This window comes from Aulonocara sp. 'chitande type north' Nkhata Bay, linkage group LG9 (assembly GCF_057382095.1).
Source record: "Aulonocara sp. 'chitande type north' Nkhata Bay isolate Kocher_YH1m ecotype deep benthic linkage group LG9, A_spYH_male_GT1.1, whole genome shotgun sequence".
Classification (NCBI taxonomy): domain Eukaryota; kingdom Metazoa; phylum Chordata; class Actinopteri; order Cichliformes; family Cichlidae; genus Aulonocara; species Aulonocara sp. 'chitande type north' Nkhata Bay.
The window spans coordinates 7,469,376-7,486,182 of record NC_141352.1 but is presented as its reverse complement, the minus strand read 5'-3'; the positions used below and the strand labels follow the sequence as shown (position 1 = coordinate 7,486,182).

Sequence of the window (16,807 nt, the reverse complement as noted above, 5' to 3'; positions counted from 1 at the left end):
AAGAACTGTTTCTGATTGCTCTTCCTCTCCCAGGACAACAGCCTGTCTTCCAGCAGCAGCAGAGGCCTTTTGGGCCCCCCTCATCCTCGCCTCAACTCACCCCCCACCCTCAGGCTGTCTCAGTGTCTCCTCACACCAGTCTGCCTCCTCAGGCCCCCCAAGGCCCGCCTCACCCACTGCCTCTCCAGCCTCCTCACCTCCTCCTTACCACTCAGACCGAACCTCCACATATGGGGACCTCCACGCAGAGCCAGACCCAGGGTACCTTTGCTCAGACCCAGGTCCAGAACCAGAACAAACAAAGGTCTCTGCTTCTGGAGGAGCAGCCGCTTCTTTTGCAGGACCTCCTGGACCAAGAGCGGCAGGAGCAGCAGCAACAGAAACAGATGCAGGCCCTGATCAGACAGCGCTCCACCACAGACTCTGCGTTCCTTGGTGTGGGTAAGTCCAGAATCCTGAAACTCCCCCTGAAGCACCATTGGACTGTCTTTCTCATGAAGCCCCTGCTGAACTCGTGTTCTTGTTTTGTCCTGCAGACTTTGATTCCATTACAGACCCCATCATGAAGGCAAAGATGGTGGCTTTGAAAGGCATAAACAAAGTGATGTCTCAGGGAAACCTGGGCCTGAATCCCGTGGTCATCAACAGGTATGACCTTCTGACCTCTGACCTCAGTGTTCTCTGTGAACGTTCCCTCTCTCAACTTCATTTGAAGTCTTTGTCTGTGTGCGCGTCAGGTTCCAGCAGCCTCCAGCAGCCCCAGGTCCCGAGGTCCCCCCTCAGCCTCCACACCTGGTATTACAGGTATGTTGAAGGACTCGGACACAGTAACTGACCACACAGGACAGAGCATTTCTCTAACATGTCTGCGGTCTTTCTCTGTGTCAGGAGGGGACGGTGACCCCTCAGCTGGTGCAACCCAACCCCCCGAGCTTTGGCCCCGGGTTCAGCAGTGAGTATCAGAAACCAATCAGAGCAGCTTGAACAGGTACATTCAGAGCAGTGGTTCTAACACAAAGCCCGGGGAGAGCTTTATACGGTCACAGAATCTGACAGAGACCCACTGGTTTCAGTTTGTTGCATTAAAAATGACTGGAGTGACTGTGTGTTTTACCTGGGTGGCTGCAGCTCAGTAGAGAGAGCAGTGTCTAACCCCGAGTTGTTCTTGAACGTTAGAAACGTGTGCTTGTAGGATCGATGAATGAGGCAAGTTGTATAAAGTGCTTTGAGTGCTCAGAGTAGAAATGTGCTAATTCAGTTTAAATGACCTATAATAACCTTCATATCCACACTTTCTAATCTCCAATTCAAACACAACCAACACGATGAAGAGGATCAGGCACAGAGGAGAAAGACCAGGAGCTCATTGATGAGCTCTGATCAGTTTACGCCTGCGTGTAAACGTTTAAAGTTCAGTTCTTCCTGGAGCCTGTGCAGACAGCAGAAACAGCAGCATGCGCTCAAAGTTTCTCTTTGATCGCATGCTGCTGTTTCTTCTCAGCCACATATGAGCGAAGTCAGATTCCTTCTTCTCCTCATCACTGAATTCTGACTCCTTCTTTTCCCAGATGAGCCCAAGCGGCCGCAGTACGAGGACTGGCTCGGAGAGACGCAGCAGCTCCTGCAGATGCAGCAGCGCCTCCTGGAGGATAAGATCGCTGCTCACCGCAAGACCAAGAAGGCTCTGTCAGCCAAACAGAGAACGGCCAAGAAGGCGGGCCGTGTCTTCGCAGAGGAGGACGCCGCCCAGCTACGCTACATCAGCGAGCAGCAGGGAGTGGTCCAGAAGCAGCTAGAGCAGGTAACGGAGCTGATCCCAGTGCAGAATAAATCCAGATTATCAGACTGAACTGAAGGTAGAGGCCGGCCGGGGGCAGCCAGTGAAACCTGTAAGGGACCGTTTTCAGGGGCCGGTGTATCCACAGTGAGTGCTTCTTCTCTGTGTCCAGATCCGGAAGCAGCAGAAGGACCACGCCGAGCTCATCGAGGACTACCGGACCAAACATCCTCAGAGGGGTCTGCAGCAGCAACCGGCACCCCCACTCCCTCAGAAGCTGCTCTCACAGCCCATCGTGCCCCTGCAACCCCACCCGGGCGGCCCCGCACCGGCCCGTCTCCCAAATGTGCCTCCCGGTTGGACTCCAGGGGGTGGGGCTCCAGGGGTGATGGGGCAGAGGATGCCGCCTCATCAACCCCCTCAACTCCCCGCCGCCCTACCCAACAGCCCGCAAGTACCCCCACACACCCAGGCGCCCTCTGCTATAGTGCCAGGCCTCGCAGCTCAGACGGCAGGCTTTACTGCCGCCTCCCGAGGCCCCACCGGAGGTCCCAATGGAGCCACAGTGGATGGAGCTGGCCCTGCCCCTCAGGTAACAAACATGGCTGCTGCACCCCACTGTGATCTAGACCTGATCCAGAACCAGACTCGCATCATAAATCAGATGGGGAGGGGGGGATTATCTCCATATGTTTGAGCCCTCATACCTCCATCAGCACAGGAGACCCCACAGGAAGTTCAGTCTAATGCCGGTCCACATCTGGATTTGTCAGTCCAACTTTTATGTATCTCTGAACATCTGTATTAGAAAAGCCAATGAGGGGGGGACCCTGCAGTAACACTGCTTCATGTGAGCTTAGGCTGCTCCTGGGCGCTGGCTAACCCCTCTGACTCCGCCTCCTCCACAGGTCAAGTTTGACGACAACAACCCGTTCAGCGAGGGTTTCCAGGAGAGGGAGAGGAGGGAGAGGCTGAGGGAGCAGCAGGAGAGGCAGCGAGTTCAGCTCATGCAGGAGGTAAAACATCACGGAGGAGGAGGAGCAGAGCAAGCTGGGCCTCAGTCAGCAGAGCTCCTCCTCATAGAGCGCGTCCCCTCTGACTCCTCAAGTTTCTGTTTACCCACAACATGAAGACGTTCATGCTCTCACAGCTGGAGCACGCCCTGGTTAGGAACCAGGAAGAGTTCAATGTAAAGAGGAGTGAGACGGAGCGCAGTGTGTTTCCTCAAACACACTCAGAGCATTAGACTGGAGTCGGTGTTAAAGAGAGTAAACCAGTTTAAGCAGATGGGTTTAGACTCTAATAAGGGAAGAGAGCCAGTATCACTGAGTTCAGGAGGAGGTGAATCCCAAAGTCGGGGAGCAGAGCAGCTGAAAGCTCTGTTCCTCTTAGTGGTGAGACGGGAACAATGAGGTGAAGACATCGGTGAATGAGAGGGAGTAAATGTGGAGTAAATCACACAAGTAGGGAGGGACCAGGTTGTGGATACACGTCAAGTGAAGGAGACTCGAGCATCTACAGTCAGTGCAGCTGATGAAGAAGAGGGTGATGCGCTCTCTGGAGGCTGTGCGAGTTATGATCGCGAGAAATCAGAATTACAGTATCTGAGAAGTGACGAGGATAGGAGCAGCATGTGGGGCGAGGAAAGGAGGAAGTGCTGTCGAGGAGGACACCCAGACTGTTACCCTGAGGGGGGGTGGAGGTGTTGTCAGTATTAATGGAAAACCTGTAACCTGTGCTGACAAGCTTCAGTTTTACAGGAAGTGCAGAATTATTAGGCAAGTTGTATTTTTGAGGAATAATGTTATTATTGAACAACAACCATGTTCTCAATGAACCCAAAAAACTCATTAATATCAAAGCTGAATGTTTGTGGAAGTAGTTTTTAGTTTGTTTTTAGTTTTAGCTATTTTAGGGGGATATCTGTGTGTGCAGGTGACTATTACTGTGCAGAATTATTAGGCAACTTAACAAAAAACAAATATATACCCATTTCAATTATTTATTTTTACCAGTGACACCAATATAACATCTCCACATTCACAAATATACGTTTCTGACATTCAAAAACAAAACAAAAACAAATCAGCGACCAATATAGCCACCTTTCTTTGCAAGGACACTCAAAAGCCTGCCATCCATGGATTCTGTCAGTGTTTTGATCTGTTCACCATCAACATTGCATGCAGCAGCAACCACAGCCTCCCAGACACTGTTCAGAGAGGTGTACTGTTTTCCTCCTTGTAAATCTCACATTTGATGATGGACCACAGGTTCTCAATGGGGTTCAGATCAGGTGAACAAGGAGGCCATGTCATTAGTTTTTCTTCTTTTATACCCTTTCTTGCCAGCCACGCTGTGGAGTACTTGGACGCGTGTGATGGAGCATTGTCCTGCATGAAAATCATGTTTTTCTTGAAGGATGCAGACTTCTTCCTGTACCACTGCTTGAAGAAGGTGTCTTCCAGAAACTGGCAGTAGGACTGGGAGTTGAGCTTGACTCCATCCTCAACCCGAAAAGGCCCCACAAGCTCATCTTTGATGATACCAGCCCAAACCAGTACTCCACCTCCACCTTGCTGGCGTCTGAGTGGGACTGGAGCTCTCTGCCCTTTACCAATCCAGCCACGGGCCCATCCATCTGGCCCATCAAGACTCCCTCTCATTTCATCAGTCCATGAAACCTTAGAAAAATCAGTCTTGAGATATTTCTTGGCCCAGTCTTGACGTTTCAGCTTGTGTGTCTTGTTCAGTGGTGGTCGTCTTTCAGCCTTTCTTACCTTGGCCATGTCTCTGAGTATTGCACACCTTGTGCTTTTGGGCACTCCAGTGATGTTGCAGCTCTGAAATATGGCCAAACTGGTGGCAAGTGGCATCTTGGCAGCTGCACGCTTGACTTTTCTCAGTTCATGGGCAGTTATTTTGCGCCTTGGTTTTTCCACACGCTTCTTGCGACCCTGTTGACTATTTTGAATGAAACGCTTGATTGTTCGATGATCACGCTTCAGAAGCTTTGCAATTTTGAGACTGCTGCATCCCTCTGCAAGATATCTCACTATTTTTGACTTTTCTGAGCCTGTCAAGTCCTTCTTTTGACCCATTTTGCCAAAGGAAAGGATGTTGCCTAATAATTATGCACACCTGATATAGGGTGTTGATGTCATTAGACCACACCCCTTCTCATTACAGAGATGCACATCACCTAATATGCTTAATTGGTAGTAGGCTTTCGAGCCTATACAGCTTGGAGTAAGACAACATGCATGAACATGGATGATGTGGACAAAATACTCATTTGCCTAATAATTCTGCACTCCCTGTATTACTGCTGAGTGTGAGACACTGGAGGAGAGCCATGATTTAACCTCACTGAGGCAGGGAGAGAGGGTATGGGTGGAAGGGTGAGACTGGGTTTGGAAGGAACATACAGCTGAGTGTCAGCTGTGTAGCAGTGAAAGCTAATATTTATGTGGAAGCACTTCAGTGATGAATAACAGAGGCCCCAACACTGAACCCTGGGGAACACCGGCAGAAACAGGAAATGAACTTGAAGAGTGAGCTTTAAATTGAATATGAGAGATGTGAGGTGAACCAGGCAGGGAGGGCAGTCTTTCCAGAGGATGGTGTGGGAAATCAACGGCTCAGCTCAAGAAGGAGGAGGATGGCGAGGAAACTGGAGTCAGCTGCCATCAGGACGTTGGTCGTTTTGAATAGTCGTTCCCTGTGAAGTGGATGGAAAGCAGACTGGAGTTGTTCATAGAGATTATTGTTGTTACTGAGACGTGTGTGAAGCCGAGAGGAGACAGTTTTCTCAAGAGTTTAAGAAACAAAGAGGAGATCGGATATCTAAATGAATTTATTTGTACCAGGCTTTTTAAGAATGGGAGTAAAGGAGGCAGGTTTCAGTGATGAAGGAACGAGTAATAGTGATGATAATGGGGGCCAATGAGGTCTGACGGCTTTTAACGAGGACAGTGGGAAGAGGGTGGAGCTGACAGACAGATTGAATCCTTATTGGTACATCCGATCCTTGGAGGAGAGTCAAACTTGAAGATGGTTGAATGGTAGACAAGGAGGGAGCAAGGAGCTCCAGCAGAGGTGTCAATGTTAGAAATGTGGGTTACGGTAAGAAGGAGTCTGGAGGCCTGGTTACATCCACGAGAACAGATTAGACCACATGAGTATGTAATTGTTGTGTGTATGAATAAAGCATGGTTGTCAGGGGTTAAAGGTCAGAGGTGTCTGCAGCCTCCTCCTGCTCATGAATCCTGTTGATGTGCTTCCAGGTGGAGCGTCACCGCGTCCTGCAGCAGAGACTGGAGCTGGAGCAGCAGAGCCTCTTGGGGGCCTCCGTGCCTCCTGCCGCAACTCCGTCGGGTCCTCAGGTGGGACCGACAGCGGGTCCTGCCCCTGGAGGGGACGGTTTGTCTCAGATGCCCTTTTTCAGCTCCGAGCTGCCCCAGGACTTCCTCCAGACCTCCAGACCTCGACCTCAGCACCACAGCCAGATGGCAGTGACCTTTCCCCTGCAGGCGGGCCTCCGCCAAGGCTTCACGGCGAGGCCTCTACTCCCTGGAGCGCCCCCTGTTCCAACAGGTGAACCCCCCATGAACGTGGCTCCTTCCAGCCTCCAGACCAGGCCGAGGCTGCCTGGCCTCACAGGACCCTCAGCCCCAGGGCAGGCACACCCAGCTGGGATAGGAGCAGCAGGAATGCCCTCCTCCCATCCGGCAGGGCAGGGACATCTATTCGGACACGACTCCTCCTCTTCCTCTCCCTCCACTCCTCTGGCCACTTCCTTCCCCTGCTCCTCCTCTGGTGGCCCCGCCTCCCTCATCCAGCTGTATTCTGACATCATCCCGGACAATAAACCGAATAAGAAGAGGAGTAGGAAGAAGGACGGGGAGGAAGCCACAGGAGGAGGGGGGGCCAGGACGCCACTGTCCTCGCAATCGGATGACCTCACTGCCCCTCCCACCCCTGCTGTCTCTGACACTGCGTGCTCCACACCCACCTTTGGCAGCATGGACCAATCAGAGCTGTCTTTCCCTCAGAGCTCCTCCCTCTCTGGTCTGGCCCCATCATCAGAGCTGGAGAGGCAGCTGTCCATCATCTCTGCAGCCCAGCAGAGAGCCTCCGGGCTGGGCTCAGAGTGCCAGAGAGGGCCCCTGTCTGCAGCTCTGCTGAAGGTCAAGGTGCGCTTGTTTTCACACTTCATCCCACTTGTGCTGCAGTGGTACTGTAGTGATGCTGTGATACTGTAGTGATGCTGTGATAGTGGATGAACTATGGTATTGTGTGTCACTTTCCTGGGTCTCTCTGCAGGAGGAGCGCGAGGAGGCCGCAGCCTGTGGAGCCAGGGTGGTGAAGATGGAGGAGGGCCGGGCAGAGCCGTTCTCCCCCACGTCTCCTCATCAGGCAGGCGATGCAGGTAAGGAGCTGCTCAGACACCTGCTAAGGGACAAGACCTCCCCTGCCAACACGCCATCGCCCATCACCCAAGCTCCGCCTATCGCCCGGCGACAGCTGTCCAGCGACGGCTGTCGATCTGAAGAGGAAGATGCACCTGGTTCCCATGGCAACATGGTGAGGAGGTGGCCAGGGCAGACAAATGGAATGTCATGTGACCTTTTAGTTAAAAAAGCTGATCATGTGCTCCACCTCCAGGTGGTGAGGGACGGTCCTGCCTCAGAGCTGCTGGACGCCTTCGGCAGGAAGAAGACGCAACGCTGCAAGAGACCCGCCCGGCCCGACAAAGACCGAGCTCCTCCCAAGTACAAAAGGAAGAAGAAGGAGGAGGAGGAGAAGCTACTCCAATCCTGCTCCACCTCTTCCTCCTCTGACCCAGTGGTGACACACCTCAGACAGGTAGAGCCCCGCCTCCTCCTGTTTACTGAGCAGGAAGCAGATGTCTGAAAGTTTAAACCTCTCCCCTCCATCAACAGCTGGCAGTGCTGCCCCTCATGGAGCCGGTCCTGGGGGTGGATCTCAGTCTGTTCCCCCCATACGGCAGTTCCTCTCTGGGCCGAGACTCCAGGCTGAGCGGCTCCTTCGGCAACGCCTGCCTGGATGGAGTCACCGACTACTACTCCCAGCTCATATACAAGGTACCGCTGCATGGGTACTGAGGTAATACTTTAGTAATGGTGTGGTACTGCTGTTTAATTTTACATCACTTCCTGTCTGCTCCTCCAGCAGAACAACCTCAGTAACCCCCCCACTCCTCCGGCCTCCCTGCCACCGACGCCGCCTCCTGTTGCCAGGCAGAAACTGGTGAACGGTTTCGCCACGACAGAGGAGCTGACCAGGAAGGAGGTCGGCGAGCAGGATGGTGAGAGGCTTATTTGACCCTCTTCTTTGTCTGACAGGCACAGGTTAGCCTGTGCAGCTGTGACAGTGTGGCCGTAAGTATGTGGACACCTGACAGCTGCACGAGAGCAACAGCTGATCTCTTCCTCCTGTTTCTACCTCAGTGAAAGGTGTGTCTGCTCTGAAGCTGAAAGGGGAGGAGCTTCTCAATTTAAACCATCCCTCCAGGACAGTGGATGTGCCTGCCTCCCTCCCAACCCCACCCCACAACAACCAGGAGGAGCTCAGGTTAGCCCCGCCCCTCAGATGTGAAGCCAAATGCCTCGTCGTCGTCTTGAGTCGTGCTGACTTTTCTTTGTGATTTCTCATCCTCAGGGTCCAGGACTCGTCAGAGCAAGATGACCCCGACAGCTACGTTCCATCGTCGTCCCCGGAGAGCGTGGCGGACATAGAGATCAGCCGGTACCCCGACCTGTCCTTCATCAAGCTGGAGCCTCCCTCACCCTGCCCGTCGCCTACACTACCCATGATCCCCTGTGCTTGGGGGAAAGGTGAGTCAGCCACAGCGTGACTGGAAAATGCCGCCTGTCTGTTCTGACTGATGCTCACCTGTTGCTCACCTGTGTGCAGGCTCTGCAGTCAAACAGGAAGTGAAGACTGAGACCAACCATCAGGGACTTCCTTCCTGCTCGAACACAGACCTGGTTACCATAGCAATAACCCTGAACCCCACTGCAGCCCAGGTAAACATCTCTTGCTATTAATGTTGATGTATCAGTAGCCCCTCCCCCTGGTCGTCATTGCTGTGACCCTCTGTTTCCAGAACGTTCCAGGAGTGATGGCGGCGGTGGCGGAGCTGCTGCGGGTCCCCGTCCCTGTGAACTACCAGCTGAGCCGAGCGTCCGGTCCCGAGCAGAGCTCTCTGGCCCTGCTGGCGAGCGTGCAGGTGCCGCTGATGCAGGTGAGATCGCTGCACCCCGCAGCATTGTTTCATCGCTGTCGGCGCTGAGCGTCTCTCCAGGTGACTGACAGCTGTTTGATGTGTTCACAGGGTTCATCCGCCACAAAACAGAGAGCGGCCGCTACAGGAAACACAGGTCTGCACACACACTCGCACACTCACGCACGCACACACCTGTGCGTCTGTTCATATCTATCCGTGTCTACAGGTGTCAGAATGGACTTCAGCCAGCAGGGCGGCGCTGCCACCACCAGGCCTCAGTGCTGCAGCTACTGCAAGGTGTTGCTGGGAAACGGAGTCCGCATTGTCAGGGAGCTCAAACAGGTTAGACGCCTCAGAGGAGACGGTCAGAGTGACCTCACAGTGGACAGGAAGTCACCCTCTGTGTGTGTGTTACAGGAGGGTCAGTCCGGACCCGGCTCCAGCTTGCTCTTCTGCAGTCCCAACTGCTCCACCCTCTACACCAACGACCTCCAGAGCAGGTCTGCAGGCACCAAGGTGAGGCCCTGCCCACACCGCAGGTGTCCCAGCCTTCATTTGGCTGATGTGTTTGGCGCTGAGATTAGGCACAGACAATGGTTTAGTTACAGTCATAGTGGTAGCTGTTACGATTGGCTGCTGTGGGGGGTGGGTGTGTGTTTTGTTGTTTTCTTCTCCTTGGTTGGTTGTTCCCCTGGTGCAGTTTAGTCTGGGGTCAGGAGTTCAGGTAGATTTCCCACAATGCACCGCTTTAACACCTGTCCCGCTGTCAGTCTGCAGTCCCTGTCCTGCTCTCCGGCTCCGAGTGCCCCCCTCCCACCAGGGTGCAGCACCAGTACACCAACAACATGTCCTCCATTGCCGTCCACGCCCTCCCCTGTGCTCCCTCCTCGCCTCCCCCGACATCCTCCTCCACCCCACCTCTCTTCTTCCCATCTGCCTCTGCCATCACCATGGAGACCAGGCCTCGCATGGACAGCCTCAAGGTGGGCGTGGTTACCTGTGAACTAACATTGTACTGAGTCAGGTCATTGATTTGAAGACTGACTATTTGACCGGCTTACAGGTGAAGGTAAAGTTGAAGCCCCGCCCCCGGGCAGTCCCAGGTGAGGAGGACTCGCTGTCATCGTGCCATGGAAAGAGGATGAAGAGTTCCCGCTGGCGACGCTGGAGTGTTAACATCACACTGAGCAGGTATGTTAGGGACCTCATTTGAACCTCACCTACTAGTTTTTGGCACCTGTGGGGGAAGGGGCGGAGCCTCTGCTCCAGCAATGACCACTGTGTTTGAGGATAACAGCCTGTGCAAGTGCACGTGGCACCACGACGCCCTCAGCTGCGCGTTATCAGACCTGGATGTTCTGTCATCAGTAATCTTTCTCTTTTTCACGCAGGGGTACTTGCATCTCTAATGAGGCGGTTGCCTTGCCAACACAGGATGAAGTGGATGAGCTGTTGAAGAACCTGGGGGCGTGTCTTCGTCCAGAACCATTACCCAGAGACCAGCGCAGGTGCTGCTTCTGTCACCAGCAGGGCGATGGCCAGACAGACGGACCGGCCAGGCTCCTGAACCTGGACTTGGATCTGTGGGTGAGTGCGCCGCTCTCTGCTCTGAGTCTCCGGTGGCGGCGCGGTGCGGCCCATTCACCTGTCGTCCATGTGTTTGTGTCCCAGGTGCACCTTAACTGCGCCCTGTGGTCCAGCGAGGTGTACGAGACTCAGGCGGGTGCGCTCATCAACGTGGAGCTGGCTTTGAGGCGAGGACTGACGCTGCGCTGCGCTCACTGCCAGCAGACCGGCGCCACGAGCGGCTGCAACCGCCTCCGCTGCACCAACACCTACCACTTCACCTGCGCCTCGCAGGCCCAGTGCACCTTCTTCAAGGTAAGCGCAAGGCCGAGTTACACCTGAGCTCACGCCCACCGGGCACTCCTCCTCACCCTGCACCTCCTCTCTTCTCCAGGATAAGACCATGCTCTGCCACCTCCATAAACCCAGGATGGTTCCTCTCACCGGGGACAGGTCCTGCGGCAGCTCACCCTCCTCCACTCCCAGCTCTGCCCCTGACCCGGCGGCTGTGACGGCCTCTGACCCGTACGACTCAGAGCTGCGATGCTTCGCGGTGTTCCGCCGAGTGTTCGTGCAGCGGGACGAGGCGCGCCAGATCGCAGCCGTGGTGCAGCGTGGTGAGCGGCAGCACACCTTCAGGGTCGGCAGCCTGCTGTTCCGTGCCATCGGCAGGCTCCTCCCACAGCAGATGAGAACCTTCCACAACGAGACGGCCATCTTCCCCGTCGGTTACCATGCTAACCGTATCTACTGGAGCATGCGCCACAGCAACAGGTAAGAGCAGCAGCGTGCAGATTATCAATCAGAATCAATGTGCGGTTGCCACGCCCACCGCTGTGCTACATCACACTGCCCACTTTTCTCTGATGGAAGACAAAGTTTAGATCTGCAGGAAGATGTTTATGTTAGGAGCTCTTACTGTGAAAGGTTGCAACAGGAAGAAGGCGGTCTGACACAGAGTAGTGATGGAGGTGTCGGATTACCAACCACAGTGTGAGAGGGTGTTTACCTCCCTCTGCAGTGATTGGTCTGATCACAGGTAGACGTCAGCAGTGATTGGTCGGTCTGATGGCTCTCTGCTCGTGCTCCGCAGACGCTGTAAGTACATGTGCTACATCGAGGAGGAGGAGGGGCAGCCGCTGTTCAAGGTTAAGGTGGTGGAGAAAGGACACGATGACCTCATTCTGACCGGACCCACGCCCAAAGGTAACCATCACCTGTGTGTCTGCACAACTGTCATCAGAAGCACTGCTGCTCCTCAGGAGCACGGCGATGAACCAAAGTGTGTGTGTGTGTGTGTGTGTGTGTGTGCGCGTGTGTGTGTATGTGTGTGCAGCTGTGTGGGATCAGATCCTGGATCCCGTCTCCCAGATGAGGACCTCCAGCGGGACTCTGAAGCTGTTCCCAGTTTACCTGAAAGGAGAAGATCTGTTTGGTCTGACCACGTCTGCGGTGACCCGAATCATAGAGTCTGTACGTCCAGCACACACACACACACACACACACACACACACACACACACCTTCAAACAGGGACCCAGACTCACCTGTTCTCTGTGTGTTTCAGTTACCTGGCGTGGAGGCCTGTGAGCGTTACACTTTTCGTTACGGCAGGAACCCCCTCATGGAGTGGCCTCTGGCCTTCAACCCGTCAGGCTCCGCCCGTTCCGAACCCAAAGCCTGTCAGGCCAAAAGGTACGTGCTCTGAAGCAATGATGTCACTTTGTGTCAAGCTGCTGATGGAAGTGGCGGGCGGGTGGGGCAAAGTGTAGCTGCTCTGCATTGTGTTGTGACATCGTCAGTGTGGCTGGGACAGAGATCTGCTCAGGCCTCCGTCACAGGTTTCTGTAAAGCGCACCCACAGCTGCCTGACGCCCTCCTCTCCCCCCTCAGACCCTACCTGCTGGCCAGCATCGCCCCCAGGTGTCAGGGCTCGGTGGGCTCCATCGTGGGCCTCGTCCCCGGCGTCATCTCTCTGTCTCCGGGCGAGTCCGTGGCCGGCGCTCACCAGGGACGCCACTCCAAGTCCTCGCAGTACCGCCGCATGAAGGCTGAGTGGAAGAGCAATGTGTACCTGGCACGCTCCCGCATCCAGGTGGGTCACCTGCAGCACAGCCCGAACACTTGACCGCCAACGCAGGACAGGAAGCTGACTGTGTTTGTGTGTGTGCTCGCAGGGTCTCGGACTGTACGCTGCCAGAGACATCGAGAAGTGCACCATGGTCATCGAATACATCGGGACCATCATCAGGAGTGAAGTAGCCAATCGCAAGGAGAGGCTGTACGAATCACAGGTAACACACAGGTCTGCGACTTCTGATGTTCAGATCGGAGTCACGTCGACTGAAAGCTGTCGTCTGATTGGTTCGTTCACATGTCACACAAACATAAACAGTCAGTGACATCTGTGTGAAGGGGGTGGGGCCTGCACGTCTCACCTCCAGAGGGTCATGGCTTTCACTCGTGTTGTGTGTCTGTGTGCAGAATCGCGGCGTGTACATGTTCCGGATCGACAACGACTATGTGATCGACGCCACCATCACCGGGGGACCCGCCAGGTGAGTCCAGCTCAGACCGGTTCAGTGCTGATCTCACACCTGCACACACCTGACCCAATGAGCCCTTCCTGTACAGACGCTCAGGTGAGCGCCCCCTGCTGTTTCAGCAAGGAGGTGATCAAACAGTCCTGATGTTCAGATGTAGTAGGAGGCTATCGTAAAGAGGTGTGTGTGTGTCCACCTGGGGTCTCTGCCCAGTTGGACTTGAAACACCTCTCCTGGGACGCATCAGGTGTTCTGGTGTTTAAAGCTGTGGGTGAGCAGCAGCTCAATTTGAGCTCCTCACCTGTCGTGGAGCGCTCAGACACTCCTCAGAGGAAACTTTCCTTTCATCTGGTGCTCACAGGTGAGGGCGGGGCTGTGGAAGGGTCGCAGCTCCGCCCTCGCTCTGAGTGCTCATGGTGTTGGGAAAACACACCTGAAAGTGTCCTCGCTCCAGGACACAAACCGCTGAGGCGTGACGTGATGACATCACAGCTCAGCTCCAGTGTTTTTACTGCCCCTCTGAATTTAACTGATTCATGTTTGCAGTGGAAATCACACGTGATGTAAGAAAGTCACATGCGATGAGCCGCTCGGGAATAAACCAAACGTTAACATGTTATCTTGGTGACGTGTATACCTCGTGTGTTATTGTGCTGGAAGTGAGGCGTTCTCACTGGCTCTAGTGACCCTTGACCTCTCGGTCAGCTGACAGCTGGTGGGGTAATGGACGTCTCTGAAAGAGCAGAGCACTTCTTACAGATGTGATGTCCTGATAAGTCGAGCAGATATTTGAAATTTACTTATCAACATTCATTAAAACTTTATTTATGTCACGGTCCCAAATTTTTATCCGCTCTCTTCCGACATCCCCACGTTTGAGTTTCAGACTAAATGCATTCTGGGATATTTGGCTGCCCCAAGTCCAAGTTCAGGTGTGTTCGGGGGGGGCGGCTGCTCAGGTGGCTCTGCATTGATAAATACCTGAACCAGCCGAGTTCTGATAAACTCAGAGAGCTCAAAGTGAAAACCTGATGAAGGATCCCAGCAGGGTGCAGGAATTTTTAATAGTGTTGATTGGTCTGTTGACCTGTGAAAGACCCGCCTCTGTGTGTGATTGGCAGGTACATCAACCACTCATGTGCTCCCAACTGTATCACTGAGGTGGTGACTGTGGAGAAGGAGAACAAGATCATCATCAGCTCCTGCAGACGCATCCAGAGAGGAGAAGAGGTAAGGCCCGCCCTCCATCAGTCAGCATCTCAGAGCGTGTGTGGTTACTGATTACTGCCCCTCCCCCTCCAGCTGTGCTACGACTACAAGTTCGACCTGGAGGACGATCAGCATAAGATCCCGTGTCACTGCGGAGCCGTCAACTGCCGCAAATGGATGAACTGAACACACACACACACACACAGGCAGCTCGCTCTCTGTCGATCGCCTCCCCTGTGGGCGGAGCTTAACTTCATATCAACACAGTGATAATAATGAAAGTGATTGCTTTGATAACACAAGTAATGATAATAATATTGATGATGGGGATAACAGGTCAGGGTGGGGGTTATATATGCGCATGGGTGGGGTCAGAAGCTTGTTTCTGAGGGCGTAGCTGTGTTGGAGAGTGGGCGGGGCTTAAAGAGGCTGGTCCTCTGTGTATATTGTGTGTAAAAATGAGCACAGATGTAAATTTGAGATCAGAGAATGTGTTGTCTTTAACTTGCACTAAAACACAAAAACAAGAAAAATAGAGACTTTATTCCCTGGCCCCGCCCACCCCACTCCTGCCCCGCCCACCTCCATTTGTTAATTTCCTGTAAAATAAGAGTTTTTTTGTATTTATTACTGAATGAAGCTATTTTCTAAACCTGCGGTGCGTTCGAGGTCCGGCGTGGCGGTGTGTAAATACGTGTACCATAGATGAGAGAATTGCACACAGAGTTTAAGAAGCCCTCCACCATCCTCACCACCGCCGATCAGCTGCAGCGTTTCAAGTACAGTTTGTGTTGCTGACCCGGCACCGCATCCCGATTGGACGGACTGTGAAGCGAGTCGGGCAGGCGTCACCGCGGCCTTCAGGCGCCGAGTCCCGCTGCCGTGTACATAGGAGACTGCTGATGTGTACAGAGACGACACGAAGCCTTTTTTATTATTACTGGACGTAACCGTGACGATGAAGATGTTTGTTTTTGGGAAATATGGTGACTCTGATTTAGAATCATTTACAGAAAAATAAAATATTTTACATGTTGCTCTCGCCTCATTCTGTTCTGTGTGCATAGCAACAGTCACATGACCACCTCAGTGTTTCAGTGTATTTGCTGTGTGAGCTGTCGTTGGGACTTAATGTGTTTCGTAACGACTGGCTCTGTTTCCTGTGATGCCTGGTTGTGTAAGCGGGCTTCATGCCCTCCTGTGATGAAAGCTGGAGTTGTGTTTGTACAGACCGAGTGGGGGTGGGTGGGTGCGTGCAGCAGTGTGGAAACATGAAAGGCGTCAGAAAAGTGAAGAACAAGACGTGACGGCGCCGCCTTTAGAGCCATGAAGTTTCAGCAGAAATCGGCACCTCTGGTTCTGTAAGATTCTCTTGTCACATCAGCGCCATGTTTCCTGTTTCCTCACTTCCTGTGGGTCAACAGCTGGTTTACTGTTGCCTGGGTGGATCCGGGGGCATTTCATGGTCTGTGAGGGTGAGCAGGAGCTCTGAGGTTGTGGGCTGAAGCTGGAGTCAGAGAAACAATTTTACAGGTTTGATGATCAAATACAGCTCAGACATCGTCACCTGAGAGCGCTCATGTCTCCAAGACGCACACTTCCTCTTATGTAGTCATCTGACTCCTGTAAATGGACAGGGGAGGAGCACAGATCCAGCAGCTGATGACCAAGATGAGGAAATCAGGATCTTCTTCTCTCTGAGACGGAGGCGGGTTTATCCCACCAGCACGCTGCACATCGCCTGCTCCTGACCAGGTGAGCTGTTCAGAATCCGTTACCATGGTGCTTTTGGATAGTTGTATTTTGAACATGTAAATATAACTCAAAAGTAAAGGCGTTGCATGAATCTCTGTATGTGTACAGCATTTATGTGTGAAGGCTACGCCTCACTGACACATTAACCTCACACCCCTCAGGATACAACAAGTCATAAAACCTGTGGGCTCCACCCACTGGTCAGGTTAATAACATGTGCTGATAAAGACTCCGCCCCTCTAAAAGCAGATAACAGCTGAATAGACCTGAAGTCTCTGCAGCCACGGATGGAGCCATTTGAAGTCTCAAAAACTAAAGGAAGGAGCTTCAGTGCTTCCTTTATTGCCTCCTTTAGCAGAGGAGACACTGAAGTGTCCTTTACAGGAGGACATGTTCATTAATGCTGTGTTTTCCATCCAGTGGAGTGACCTGCTGATGTGAGTGAATCAGCATCAAAGCTCTCTAAAGATGCCGAGCTTTGTCAAAGTGACTTCTGTGTGTGTACTGCACGCTTCAGGATGTTAGAGACAAACGTCAGTCACAGGAAGTCTGAATAAAGGAGAAGTTACTCTGAATCAGCAGCAGAGACACACACGTCACTTCCCCTCTGAGGTTCTTCTTTATCTGACACACTGATGTGTGAACGATGTAACAGCCTGTGTCTGCAGTCCGCTTTCAGGCTGCTGGAGAGCAGATGAACGTCTCC

At 53.3% G+C, this 16,807-nt stretch overlaps 2 protein-coding genes across 12 annotated transcripts in view; both read left to right on the top strand.

Annotated features, from left to right (window-relative positions):
- The window catches only part of LOC147321518 (histone-lysine N-methyltransferase 2C-like), a 49,744-nt gene extending 34,362 nt beyond the window's left edge, over positions 1–15,382 (top strand). For 9 of the 10 annotated variants that reach the window (XM_086305450.1, XM_086305455.1, XM_086305452.1 and 6 more), the window contains 32 exons: positions 34–441; positions 537–648; positions 738–804; positions 889–952; positions 1,569–1,801; positions 1,950–2,369; positions 2,686–2,793; positions 6,064–6,972; positions 7,103–7,363; positions 7,445–7,645; positions 7,723–7,884; positions 7,973–8,108; positions 8,251–8,374; positions 8,462–8,637; positions 8,717–8,829; positions 8,910–9,047; positions 9,138–9,183; positions 9,256–9,371; positions 9,447–9,545; positions 9,800–10,012; positions 10,093–10,220; positions 10,421–10,616; positions 10,701–10,910; positions 10,990–11,369; positions 11,689–11,801; positions 11,932–12,068; positions 12,162–12,289; positions 12,488–12,689; positions 12,772–12,888; positions 13,079–13,152; positions 14,259–14,367; positions 14,440–15,382. In XM_086305450.1, coding sequence (XP_086161576.1) covers positions 34–441; positions 537–648; positions 738–804; positions 889–952; positions 1,569–1,801; positions 1,950–2,369; positions 2,686–2,793; positions 6,064–6,972; positions 7,103–7,363; positions 7,445–7,645; positions 7,723–7,884; positions 7,973–8,108; positions 8,251–8,374; positions 8,462–8,637; positions 8,717–8,829; positions 8,910–9,047; positions 9,138–9,183; positions 9,256–9,371; positions 9,447–9,545; positions 9,800–10,012; positions 10,093–10,220; positions 10,421–10,616; positions 10,701–10,910; positions 10,990–11,369; positions 11,689–11,801; positions 11,932–12,068; positions 12,162–12,289; positions 12,488–12,689; positions 12,772–12,888; positions 13,079–13,152; positions 14,259–14,367; positions 14,440–14,532 — 5,993 coding nt within the window. In that variant the 3' untranslated portion in view covers positions 14,533–15,382. The remainder of the gene's footprint in view (positions 1–33; positions 442–536; positions 649–737; positions 805–888; positions 953–1,568; positions 1,802–1,949; positions 2,370–2,685; positions 2,794–6,063; positions 6,973–7,102; positions 7,364–7,444; positions 7,646–7,722; positions 7,885–7,972; positions 8,109–8,250; positions 8,375–8,461; positions 8,638–8,716; positions 8,830–8,909; positions 9,048–9,137; positions 9,184–9,255; positions 9,372–9,446; positions 9,546–9,799; positions 10,013–10,092; positions 10,221–10,420; positions 10,617–10,700; positions 10,911–10,989; positions 11,370–11,688; positions 11,802–11,931; positions 12,069–12,161; positions 12,290–12,487; positions 12,690–12,771; positions 12,889–13,078; positions 13,153–14,258; positions 14,368–14,439) is intronic. The other variant, XM_086305449.1, reaches the window with a different exon arrangement.
- A 117-nt stretch (positions 15,383–15,499) lies between these two features.
- The window catches only part of LOC147321516 (NACHT, LRR and PYD domains-containing protein 3-like), a 41,545-nt gene continuing 40,237 nt past the window's right edge, over positions 15,500–16,807 (top strand). For both annotated transcript variants that reach the window (XM_086305490.1, XM_086305489.1), the window contains exon 1: positions 15,500–16,101. The gene's annotated coding sequence lies outside the window, so the exon portion shown is untranslated. The remainder of the gene's footprint in view (positions 16,102–16,807) is intronic.